Source organism: Musa acuminata, chromosome BXJ2-5 (assembly GCF_036884655.1).
Source record: "Musa acuminata AAA Group cultivar baxijiao chromosome BXJ2-5, Cavendish_Baxijiao_AAA, whole genome shotgun sequence".
In the NCBI taxonomy this organism is placed as follows: domain Eukaryota; kingdom Viridiplantae; phylum Streptophyta; class Magnoliopsida; order Zingiberales; family Musaceae; genus Musa; species Musa acuminata.
Genome location: NC_088342.1, coordinates 3,104,862 through 3,117,586, shown reverse-complemented (window position 1 = coordinate 3,117,586; position 12,725 = coordinate 3,104,862). Strand labels below are relative to the sequence as shown.

The 12,725-nt window shown below is 42.1% G+C and overlaps 3 protein-coding genes across 6 annotated transcripts; 2 read left to right on the top strand and 1 right to left on the bottom strand.

Annotated features, from left to right (window-relative positions):
* The first annotated feature begins 364 nt into the window (after positions 1-364).
* Positions 365-3,877, top strand: LOC135612150 (uncharacterized). The gene is made up of 5 exons (XM_065108022.1): positions 365-1,120; positions 2,255-2,379; positions 2,518-2,832; positions 2,921-3,090; positions 3,243-3,877. The coding sequence occupies exons 1-5, from the start codon at positions 800-802 to the stop codon at positions 3,641-3,643; spliced, it is 1,332 nt and encodes a 443-aa protein (XP_064964094.1). The 5' UTR covers positions 365-799; the 3' UTR covers positions 3,644-3,877.
* Positions 3,878-4,021: 144 nt separating this feature from the next.
* Positions 4,022-7,320, top strand: LOC135581779 (U-box domain-containing protein 35-like). Of its 2 annotated transcripts, none has more exons than XM_018826521.2 (5): positions 4,022-4,284; positions 5,954-6,260; positions 6,526-6,644; positions 6,764-6,879; positions 6,953-7,320. In XM_018826521.2, exons 2-5 carry the CDS (start codon positions 6,008-6,010, stop codon positions 7,182-7,184), a joined length of 720 nt encoding a protein of 239 aa, XP_018682066.2. In that variant the 5' UTR covers positions 4,022-4,284; positions 5,954-6,007; the 3' UTR covers positions 7,185-7,320. The 2 variants fall into 2 exon arrangements, with proteins under 2 accessions (XP_018682066.2, XP_064964095.1); XM_065108023.1 differs by having other exon boundaries at positions 4,022-5,193.
* Positions 7,321-7,375: 55 nt separating this feature from the next.
* Positions 7,376-11,964, bottom strand: LOC103983907 (serine/threonine-protein kinase D6PK). Of its 3 annotated transcripts, none has more exons than XM_009401257.3 (3): positions 11,640-11,964; positions 9,628-10,593; positions 7,376-8,482 (listed from the first exon to the last, which is right to left on the bottom strand). In XM_009401257.3, exons 2-3 carry the CDS (start codon positions 10,575-10,577, stop codon positions 7,618-7,620), a joined length of 1,815 nt encoding a protein of 604 aa, XP_009399532.2. In that variant the 5' UTR covers positions 10,578-10,593; positions 11,640-11,964; the 3' UTR covers positions 7,376-7,617. The 3 variants fall into 3 exon arrangements, with proteins under 3 accessions (XP_009399532.2, XP_009399531.2, XP_009399534.2); XM_009401256.3 differs by having other exon boundaries at positions 9,628-10,821; positions 11,640-11,963; XM_009401259.3 differs by having other exon boundaries at positions 9,628-10,581; positions 11,640-11,963.
* Positions 11,965-12,725: the final 761 nt, after the last annotated feature.

Below are 12,725 nucleotides of genomic sequence, written 5' to 3'. Positions count from 1 at the left end.
ATCATGATGATAGCTTTATGCATGTGATGTTCACGTGGATGACACATACATGCAATATGGATATCACAAAATAAATAATTGATCGATTATTAAAGATAATTGAATCACTAACATATTTAAACTAATTAACTAAATTGATTTAAATACACATTAAAAAATAAATATTTAAAGGTGGTTTTTTGTTGTTGTTGTTGTTATTCCTAAATGATAATGGATTTAGTTCATTTACTTAATGGATATTCTATATCCATTTTCAAGTGGATCCGAATCCAATTAAACCAGGGAGGTGTAGGCCAAGAGACACCAGGACCTGAGCGGCGCAGACGACAAGTACGCTAAGAAAACACCAGATTGAGCCATAGATCCTTGTCTCCCTTCCTAACCACTCGCCCCTACTTCCATCTCCGTCCGCCCCACGCCCCCACGAGTCTTCATCTTTCCGTTCCCGTCACAAGGACACTGTCGAGAGGGAGAGGGAGAGGGAGAGAGAGAGAGGACGTGGGTCAAAAAGACGAGAGGGGGCAGCAACATTGCAGTGCACAAGTCGGTGGCCTGTCTTCGTCAGGGATCTCCTGAGACACTGACTCACGCCTCCCCCTCTACCCCACGGCACCGCTCTCACCCCGAGGCGTAGAGCAGCTGAAGCAGTAGCCGACAAACACAGGGAGGGAGATCCGCCCTCTCTCTCTCTCGACCTCCCCCCTCCTCTTTTCCTTATATAGAGATGGTTTCCGTCATGAAATGAACGGCGACGCCAGCCCCAAACCCGCGCCTTTTTTTGCCGTTTCCTTCTCTCACGATGGTCCTCCACGACGCGGCGGCCGCGGCGGATGCCGCCGAAGCGGACGCGGGTAGGGGGGAGGAGAAGAAGAGGCGAAGAAGGAAGCGGAAGGGGCGGGGGAGGAGGAAGAAGGCGACGGCCGAAGAGATCCTTGCCTCCGGATTCGTCCGACGGTGGGCCTTCCCTGATGCCTCTGTCAACGACCACGACGGAGATGGCGATGACGGGAAGCCCACCGGAGCCGCGGGACGGGTGGTGTTCGAGTTCCACTCACACTCGACTTGTAGTGATGGGTTCTTGTCCCCGACGGCGCTGGTGGAGAGAGCGCACAGCAAAGGGGTGAGCCTCACTCTGCTGCTCCCTTTCGATCTTTAAGTGGTCTCTTTTGGTTAACGATCGATGCCCGCGAGGTGTTCGCGTCGAGTTCTTGCCGTTTTCGTTGCTTCACCGGGATCCTTGTTGAAAGATTAGGTTTTGACACGACGTTTTGGTTTTCCTGGGATCTTTCGGAATCGTACTCTGCCGCTTTTTCTGGATTTGAGCGTGGTCTTCGTGATCCAAAGTCCCTTCTATTACTAAAAGGTTTCCATTTCCCTTTGGTCCTTCTCTGACTTGTTCGTCTTGCAGCCATAACACGAGCTTCTTTCTCTTTAGTTCATCGAAATATTACCTCTTTTTTTTTTCTTGGGTTTAATCGGTTGTGACATCAAGTTTGCACCAATTTGTCCATAAGGATAAGTATGATCTGTAGAACACGGATAGTATCTCTTTTTCATTTCTCTGTTGCATTGAACTACAGTGGTGACTATTAATCTTAATGATTAAGCTTCAAGGAGAAATAATTTCATTTACTTGTTGGGAGTCCTCAAACTCTCCTTATGCTGCTGTTCTGCAATTTCTGACATTGATTTATCCTCTCTGCTTTATATCTGTGACCAAGAACAATCGAAATAATGAAGCAACATTTCCACATCAACATCTCCCTTCTCATGTGACTGATCTCCTTTTACCAATTCCTAAACCTGTCAGCTTAAAGTTAACTTAGTTTCTCTATCTGAAGATTTGATTTGTTTGTGTCTTTCTTGGACACAAGATTCACCATTGGTAGTTGATACAGGTAACTAAGGACTTATTGTACTTGCACTCTGTACTTTCTAGCTATTAGTGTGCCACTCATGGGGTAGCCCGAATCAGCTTTCTTTGTTGAGAAGAGCAACCGATGGAGCCGTGATCATTCTTTGGTTTATTGAGTCCTCCATGGATTTATCAGGGCATCTTAGAAAGTTAGTGGAATAAAAGATCTAAGGACTTATGCCTACCATACATGTTAATGAATCTAAATACTTGCCAAGAAAATTACAATCACATGCGTGTGTGTTTCTCTGTCTGGAGCATATGTGCATGGTGGTTTGGTGATGCAGGTTTGTTATGTATACTGCGAAACATAATTAGATTACCATGTGTCCAGAGCAGGTGGATGTACTTGCTTTGACAGACCATGACACCATGGCTGGTGTAGCAGAGGCTGTGGAAGCTGCCAACAAGTTTGGAATTAGGATAATTCCAGGAGTTGAGATAAGTGCCGTATATTCTCCTAGGTAAATACTTTTCTGCTTTTCTTTCATAAATATAAGAGGAATATTTCAGTTTTAATAGCTTAAATGATGTTTCGTATAAGTTTTTTGAAATCGATTACTGGGCTTACTTTGCTGACATGCAACATTAACCATGGAAAGGGAAGAGTCTGAGACCGAGGAACCTGTTCACATCCTTGCATATTATGGTAGCTGTGGGCCTTCACAGTTTGAAGATTTGGAGAACTTATTGGCCAACATTAGATATGGTCGTTACCTTCGTGCAGAGGAGATGTTGGTGAAGCTTAGTAAACTCAAAATGCCTCTTAAGTGGGAACATGTCGCCAAGATAGCAGGCGATGGTGTGGCTCCAGGAAGGGTTCATGTGGCTCGTGCCATGGTTGAATCTGGTTTTGTGGAAAACTTGAAGCAAGCTTTTAGTAGATATTTATATGACGGCGGTCCTGCCTATGCTAAGTAAAAGATGCTACCTTTTGTGAAATTTCATGTATTCTTATCTCTTATATCACTTTAAATGATACCTGATGATTGTTAAATCATATAGGGGCAGTGAGCCATTCGCAGAGGATGTTGTGCGATTGATTTGTCAAACTGGGGGTGTAGCAACCTTGGCTCATCCATGGGCATTGAAGAATCCTGTTGTCGTCATCAGGAGCTTGAAAGCTTCTGGTCTTCATGCAATGGAGGTTTATAGGAGTGACGGGAAATTGTCTGGTATGATGATTTGAATTATCTTGGTTCCCTTTTCATTTTTGGTTCAAGGATACATATAGTAGTTTCTTGATCACTCATTTAAATATGGTGCTTTTGTGCTCTATCATTCTCTTTCACGGCATGCAGCGACAAGATATTCGTTTCCTTGACAGGGTTCGGTGATTTGGCCGATAGGTATGAGCTTGTGAAAATCGGTGGATCAGATTACCATGGAAGAAGTGGGCAAGATGAGTCCGACCTGGGGAGCGTTGCTCTGCCAGTTCTTGCTGTGTATGAATTCTTGAAGCTAGCTCAACCTATTTGGCACATTGCTATGAGAGACATGTTGTCAATGTTTGCCGACGAGCCCTCTGATATCAATCTACAGAAGATTATCAGGTTCGGAAAGTTCAACCTCACCAAGGAATATTCAGGTGTGAGCTGTGGCAAAGATGTTCTTGATCTGTGCCTATCTTCATGGCTAAATAATGAAGAAAGAGAGAATTCCGAACTTGAGGCCATCAAGGTGCAACTTTCTGATACCGTTCTTTGTGATAGAAAGAAATGCCTGTAAGGAGCAGATGATTTCTTCTGGTCTTTCTCTTTCCAATACTTGATCGAAACATTTTGAGCCGGTTTAAACTAGATGGAAGTTACCTGATTATTACAAAAGAAAAGTTTAGGTCTTTTTGGAAATTCATCTTTCCTGTTTCTTCGGTAACTGAGTTGCATGTGATAAGAGAAAATTCTGGTAGAACTTTGTCAAAACACATGTGCATATTTATCATCAATATATTTTTCTTCTTGATTTGTACTTGTCTGACATGCTTACTTTTAGTTCCATTGAACCTTTCTTCTACAAGGCTATTGATTGTTTCTTCAAATCTTTTGGAGTCATTAAATGCCTTATACTTTGATCTGTTAGCAATTGTCAATGCTTGCAAGTTTAATGAAAGCCCTTTCTTTTTAATCACACCTAGATCTACATTACTGCATTTTAAGATGTTATTTGACAAAGCTTGAATCCAGATACAGGTAAATACTCGATCTGATCCATGGCTATTAGGGAAGAAAAAGGAAGACATCTCAGAGAAGAAAAGAACATGTCTTCAACCCAACTCAGTAAAAGTTGGCATCAAAACCCATCCCTTGCAATGCATTCACATCCGACATTTAGTGTTATGACATAGCAAACAAGAAGTGGCAGACATTAAGGTAAAGCAGAAAAATTGACTGACTCTCTAACACTTTATTACCATCCTACAATTTCTCTAGTATTGAGAGGCAAAAAAAAAATGGCAGAATTCTATGAAGCTAAAGATTGTGAGACATACTTGTTGAGGTGCCTTCTGCTCTCCAACACACTGGAGCACAAGTCATGCACCTCATCTAATTGGATCAAGGGATTTAGTAGGTGAAGACTAGGTTAATTCTTCATCATTCACATCCCATCCTCATAAATTATTATACCAAATAAGATTAGATGATGGTGTTCCTATAAGAGAATCAAACATGGCTTCCCTAACATGTCCCATCCTAGCTTCTCTGCTCCAAACTCCCAGTTGATTGACACCTCAAGAACAGCATGATGGCATAAGTAGGTAAGATTTGCTTTCAGAAGAATAGAATCTACCATGGGAGAGATGAAATCGAGGTGGGTTGTTTGCCTTGCGGGGTATGTGTCAGCACAAATCCCCAAAGTGGCAGTGTACAATCTTAAGCATATCTGACAGTTCATTAGGCCTTTCTTCCTTCTCATGGTTATTTTCCAGTTCAAAGATCCCTCCCTGAATCAGAAACCTTTACATCAATTGTCGGTGTGCAAAGATTCAGCAGATCGATCTGCCACCACATCAGTGTGACAGTGGAATGGCAGCATTTGGTCCCCATTCCCTTTTGTTTTGTGGAAAGTAGTAAGCATCGGACCTTAAAAAAGAGTACTTACTGATCTAAGTTGGCAGATCTAATAAAACAGGACTATAAAATTCCCCCACATGGGCATGTGATTGGACTCTTTTCCAACATCGACTCTGAGAGGAGGGAGCAGAGCAAGGAAACTACTAGGGTTCCTAGCAGATGAATGCTGCAGCATCTCGGCAACAACAATTCAACAGCTGCTGATCGGTATGAAACTCTATATCATAGCTGAAAATCCATGGATCAATTCTTCATAGTCTCAACACCTAATTCCAACAATCGATCACTGTCATGTATGATCGAAACCAATGTTTGATGACTGACTTTAGGAAAGAGTACCAAATCTATGAGGCTCTTACCTTGGACTTTTTGGACTAAATTCTCCAAGAATATTCCCCATAATTCCCTCTCGCTGAGGAGTGGATATTCCTCTTTCAGGCAACTCAATGTTCAAACAAGAAGCACAAAAGTCTTCCTGATCGATACGTTCGCATTTTTCAAACCAAGGAGAATGAACTTCCCATCCCATTTTATCAAAGTCAAACCTTTGTGGGACACTCTTTATTTATGAGACAACGTTGAAACAGTGAGGGCGACAAAAACTATATATATATCGTATATTCTTTCAAAAGAAGTACGATAGGAACAATGCATTGGGGACTATAGAATGAATACATTTCGATTGATGGTATCTTGCTGGTATATACGTAGCATCTGAGATGTATTATTAGACCTGATTCCTTTGGACCATTTGATTAAGGAGTTTAGCTCTTGGTGAAGAGAAAGAAACATCCAAAGTATTTTAGCACAGAAATATCCCCCTCGAAGATCTTGTCTTGTTTGGACTTTTATGTATTATGTTACGTTGACCATCCCAAACACGATCTTCTCCGATCTGCTGCTTCACAGAAAAGTCGAAGTAGATAAGAATCGCTGCATGAATTGATCCCATTTCCTTCTCCTGCAGCGCTCGCCAGCGGTGGGATCGATGCAGTGACGCTCCGGTATCACCGTGGATCCAATGGCGCAGCCGAGCAGGAGCGGCGACAGCTGCGGGGAGATCGAGGAGCTGGGAGAGACGATCGACGACATCGTTCCTGGCAGGGGGAAGCCTGTCGTCGTCGACGTCGACGACGACGTTTACGTGGCGGTCGGGAAGGGGAGCTCGAGCATAGTTGCGCTGTCGTGGGCGCTGATGCATGCCGCCACCAAGCCTTCCAGCTTCGTCTACCTCGTGCATGTCTTCCCTCCCGTCCATCACATCCCAACTCCATGTGAGTCCGCCATGCCCCCTTCCTTGCTCCTGCTGATCCTTCTGGTTCGACGCCTTCTTCTTCTCTTTCTCTTTCGGCGTGATGGGTAGTAGCACTTCTTACCAACCAAATCAAGGTTACTTGATTTCTGTGATCTGCGATAGACATCAACACAGTCTCTTTCGACGCCGATCATAAGACTTTTGTTGTCAAAATGCAAGTTTTGTTCTCATCCATCGACCGTATGGGTATCGAACGTCTTCTGATGGATGATTGTCCATCGTAGTAGGACTGCTACCGAAGGAGCAAGTGAGCCAAGCACAGGTGGAGTCCTACATGCATCAAGAAAGAGTTAAGAGACAAAACATGCTGCACAAGTTATTGGATCTATGCCAATCTTTTGAGGTAATTTTCTCATCACATGATTGATATTTAGGTTATGGAGTTTCAAGGAAAGATGATAAGAGTGAACTTGCTGTGTCTAAATATGTATTAATTTTTTCTTCATTTTACATAAATATCAGGTGCAATTTGATACTTGCCTTATTGAGAGTGATCAGATTGTAAAGGCTGTCACAGAGCTTATTCCAGTGCTCCACATAAAAAGATTGATTGTTGGGACCTCTAAATCCAACTTAAGGTAAATTACACCAATAAGTAAATACTTGATTAATGATCATGCCAAATAAAGCTTTCATATGACAAACACACAGGAAGTGGAAGAAAGGAAGCTATAAAGCAGTACAAATACAGCAGAAGGCACCTGCATGTTGTGAGGTCAAGATCATATGTGCTGGAAGACAAGTCTCAGCTCCTGATCAATCCGTGTCATCTTCCCCAGCTTCGGATAACCCTCACAGTGATAAGAACACAGATGGTGAGACAAGAAACAAGAAGACCAAGGGCACAGCAGACTGTAGATGCATACCAGTAAAATTATTGTGATCTATGATTACTTTCCGCCTGCTATCATTTGTCATGATACGGTGGAACATGGGATTGTTCTATATAGTAAATTGTGTGTGATCATAATAATCCTTCAATAAGTTTTAGCAATATCATTTGTCAAAGAAAAGGATCATCATCATGAGTTTTTGTCTCCACAAGAATGATATAGATTCTGCTAATATCTAGCATCGGAGAAAGAAAGTCTTGTTCATTTCTAAGATGATTAAGAAAACATCTTCTCTTGATCAACAAAAAGGAGAAGATACTTCAGCATCCATTTGATTAATCGATAATACATTTGGAAAAACTGTGGTGCAGCTTTCGGCTTAACGGAATTTTGACAGGTTATAACAAAATTGCAATCCTGACACCTTTAGTAACACCATGAGATTCTAGCCCTTCAGCAGATTGCTCCAATGGAGATGAATCACTAGAAGAAATCAAATTCTAGATAGTTGTCAGAACATTTCTGATTAGCGGTAGCTGCAACTTTTTCACCTGTCGATACTGTCGGTTTGGACAACCGCTCAATGTCAATGGATTTTGGGATCTCCGGCGGACTTGCACAACGTATCAGTGCCCAGTTAACTCCCTCAAAAAAAGGATGCTGTTTGATCTCTGAGGCCCCGCGTTTATATGCAAACCGATGCTGAGGCTCTTTCACGAGCAGTCCCCTTATCAGTTCTCTGGCAGCGAAGCTCACGGTCGGGGACTCTGGGAAGCGCAATGGTTGCCCGACGACATTGAACAGTGTGGCCCTGTTACCTGATCCCTTGAATGGGGTCTTCCCAAACAAAAGCTCGTACATGAAGATGCCAAAAGTCCACCAGTCGACGGCACTTCCATGGCCCTCACCCTTGATGATCTCTGGCGCCAAGTACTCATGCGTACCGACAAAAGACATTGACCGGGCATCTGTGGGCTCTGCTATGAGCTCTGGCAATGGGCGAACCTGGTTCCCAATCTCTGGTTTCGATTTCCTGTCTTTGGATATGGAGAAAAATCGTGGACCAAAGCAAGTTGTAGGTGCCACACAAGAAGGCTGGATACAGGATGGCTCGATACAAGCTGGCTGGACACAGTATGTTGGATTGTTCCTCCTAAATGATTCAGAATCTGGATTGGAAGACTTGATCAAAGTCGGCCTTACTGTGCAGCGAAGAGAGAGATCAAAATCAGAAAGCATGATGTGTCCATCCTCCCGCACAAGCACGTTTTCTGGCTTGAGATCACGGTATATGATTCCAAGCATATGTAGGTATTCTAGTGCCAGGAGGATCTCTGCTACGTAGAACCTGCATTTTAAGAATTAAGTAGAAAGAGTGATCAGTGAAGAGCAGAACACCACAGATCTTGATGCCCTCACTCATTAAAAATAGCTCAGTAGGTTTTTATTTACTAATCATGCCACCTCAATTTAGTATCTGGTCTCTAGTTCATAGTCATCATTAGTTTCAAAAGATAACAAAACAAAATTAAGTTTCACGGACGTCATCGGCATAACATGGTACTCTTTTCAGCCTGCATGTGATCGGAATTCTTAAACTTTAAAAGGTGTGAACCATTCTGCGGGTCTAGTTCAAATATTGGGATTCAGTCAACTGAAATTATTCAGCAATAAGAACTTGGAATACTAGTCTACGGATATATCAAGCAATGTGGATAAACCAAAATAGCAACCTTTAAGTTGACTAATAATCTAGCCAGCATTTTGACAGATAATGATATGATGCATGTGATTGGACCAACCTCCAAATATTTGTTCATACAATAAACTACACAGCAGCAATACTGCATCTTGAAAGTAGCTGATACCTCAAAACCACTTTTTGAGTAACATAAAAGCCAAGAGAATGGTTTCAGCAAATTTGACTCCTGTTTATGTAACATAAATTCTGCTTCAACCAAAGTATGATGTTTGAATTCTAGAGAAATCTCCAGAGATCAATCAACCTACAATTTATGGACTTCTAGTACCTACCATGTAAGACGAGAAAGAAATGTTTACTAATAGAGAATAACCTAATGATGAGCAAATGGATTTCCTCATTGCACTCTCATTTCCAGTTTCATAGCCCTTTGCTCATTCTGCTTCATTTTCCTTTCAATTCAAACCAATAGAAAATTAACTTAAAACAAACATGTCTTATTGCCTCCATAATCATTTAAGTGTCTGAATCAATGCTTTGAAGAAAATGAAAGTGAAAGAATCAAGAAAAGCATAAAGTTAATAAAGATACTAAAAGAAAGATGTATTATTCAGCAGTGTCGACATACACAAACTTGATTCACATGCATTGGCTGACCAAAACAGATCAATTCAAAAGGACTTCAAACCTATCGGAAGCAGGTGATGGACCAAAATAGATCAAATAAACCTAATTTATATTATGAAAACAGTAACCCTAAGTATAATAAGAAATTGAAGTGTAGAATGTACTTCACAGCTTGTTCTGAAAAATGTTTCCTGGGCTGCCTCTGACGAAGTGTGTGCAAATCCCCTCCAGGGCAGAACTCCATCACCAAACATGAGAATTTATCCGTTTCAAAGTGCGTATAAAGTGTTGGAAGAAATGGATGATCCAGAGATTGTAATATCTCCCTCTCTGTCTGAGCTCTAAGAAGTTTCTTACGACTAGCCAGTGAACCCTTATCCATGAGCTTCATTGCAAAAAAATTTTTTGTCCCACTCAACTCTGACAGATACACGCTACCAATATCACCACAGCCTAACTTTTTTAACAACCTAAAATGGCTTAAACCCAGAACCCCATCTCGTGAGCGGATCATCTTTATGGCTTCCCATCTTGAATCATTTGTTTTATGAGGCTTTGTTATGTTGCTACTCAAGCTGCTACATGAGCTCTCATCACTGATGTCGCTGTTTGTACTAGGTCTGCACATGCTGCTTTTCCCGCTGTCAACAAAGTCAGCTGTCAGACTGCTGGTTCCGTCACTAACTTTAGTGGATACAATAATATCATTTCCACTCTGTTCAGAGTTCTTTCCTTGATCTCCATTAACATAGACAACCACCGTAGTCTTATTGACTTCTGTGGAGAGTCCTTGTTGCATTGGTTGTTTCTGACTATCTGAGGGAAGTGTATCACTAGTTTCAGAAGAACTGATGGCCTTTGTATGAACTTTGTTTTTCGAAGTGTCAAAAGATCCCTTCTGATGATGTGTCAATTTTTTATCTTCTTTGCCATCATTCACAGCACACTTAGACTCAGTCTGATCCACAGCTACCACTTTTATGGCTGTAGCAGAATCTGATTTGCTTGGCTTCAAACTTTGTGAAGGTTTACAGACATTTGGTTCTATTTTACGACTTCCAGGTGCTTCAGGTTGGTGCTCGGGGCTGGTTTGCAAGATTGTCCTCGAAGCCATTGATCTATACGCAACACTTGTTCATGTAAGAGAGGAATGTGATCAATAAGTTGCTTATCAAATGAACCAAGATTTGCAACATTCAAGCAAAGAATCAAATGTTTCTCTGACAACACATAAAACACGGTCGGTTTATCAAACAATCAAGAAACACTCTCCTATGAACCAAAATTTATACAGAGATTTGCTGCATTGATAGCCATGGGAGTATCTGATCAGTTGTTTCAAGGTGGAAATATGTGCACTGCACAAAAAGATGCACAGCATGAATTAAGCGACTGCCGTCACAAATTAGGGACTCGAAAGACATAATTCACAAGAAAAAACTCAAAAGGAAACCCGTTGTCGAACATATAGCATAGCAAGATCATCAAACAAATGGAAAGTTCAAATCAGGGCACTTAAGAGTAGAGCAGCGACATCATCCATATCCAATCCTTCAGCGATGTGAGGATGCATCAAGATCCACAAGCAGATTGAACAAGAGCTATGCATTTTAATACACTACGATGTACATAAACAGAGGCTTTGGATATCATAATGTGATGCATCTGAATGCAGAAAATAGTGTAGATAATGCACCTACGGGGAAAGATCGAGGCACAAACATTCCACAACGGAGAGGACGGTCGATCACAATCGACCTCAAAACAAGGATAAGGATTTTTTTTGTTGTTTTTGACAAACGACCAGATGCTGCTCGGATTAGGGCGCCAGCACCTGAATAAAGACCCAAAAAATCCAGTAATGCAAAAGAAGAAGGAACAAAATAAGGAAATCAAGGATCATGAACACTACTGATCAGGCCAGCCACAAAAAAAATGCGATCTTTACACAACGAGAGATTTCGAAACCCCGGAATAACCAGAAAAAGGGGTTTATCAGCGGGAAACCAACAGCAAAAGAGTGCTGTTTCCAGTGCAATTTCCCGATCATTAACAACGGAGCACAAAGAATACATCTGAAACCCAAATCCAAAACCGACGAGGAGAAGGCGCTGAAACCGACGGGAGACGCAAGAGACCAAAGAAGAACCGAGTGCAAGAGAGGCCAAAACCACACCTTGCGCCAAGCCCACAACTTTAGGCCTTCAGATTGGCAGGCAGTGAGATAGCTACCACTTCCTGGCCTCGGCAAATGAAGAGACTGAGAGCTGGTGAGGAGTGGAAACAGGGTAAGGGTGATTTGCCGAAGAAGCGAAGAGCATTAGAAATGGGGCAGTTTCAGAAAGGTTTTTGGATGTGTGGTGTGAGTCCAAAAGTGCATGGAAAGAAGAGAACGGTGACAGCTAAAGTTAAGCTTTCTTTTCTTTCTTTTCATCATCCAATTAGTCCATTTTTTCCTCGTCTTGTCTACAGTGCGCCACTCAATCACCTACCTCAAGTCTGCACTTCCCATAGATTGGTCCCTCTCTCTCTCTCTCTCTCTCTCTCTCTCTCTCTCTCTCTCTCGATCGATGGAATTCCTTTTAATGTGGCACAGTTACAGCTCTCTACATCTACTGCTCATTTGACTCTCGTTAGCACCCAACCTATCCAGAGAGGAGAAAACCATCCCAGTCGGACTGAATCACCACCAAAATAGAAGATTTCACGGGTGACGTGGTCTCTCACAGATCTAATGATTAGATCCCATCTGGCTAGATCTGTCGGAGGTGAGGTGGGCCACCTAAATAGCAGAATCCAACGACAAGCTCAGTGCCTCCTCCATTCTTTCTGGTCTTTTGCAAGCCCTCTGTTTCAGATTAATTATGAGTAAATGACTAATAAATTATGTTTTGGTGATTCACTAGTACGCATAACGATCAAAAAATAGCTTCCTTTGCGTGATTTAAAGAACATAACATCATCGACCGATTAGGATTACTCTGCTCACCAGTGCTGGTTGATTGCTTGAACGCTGTGGGAGGCGGTGGGTGCTGCCCACCCGACAGCCATTAAATTTTGATTTATGATGCCGCAGTCCTGCAAAGCTTGGTGGTGTTCCTCTCGTTTGACATTTGCGATACCATGGCTTCTTCTTCTTCTTCTTCTTTCACCTGTTACGGATCTCCTCCAGCTTCTGCAACATGAAATGGAAGTGTTCTTCTGTTTCCTTAATTGTTGTTTGTTTCTCTCTTTTTATCCCCTTATATATAGCAACTACAGA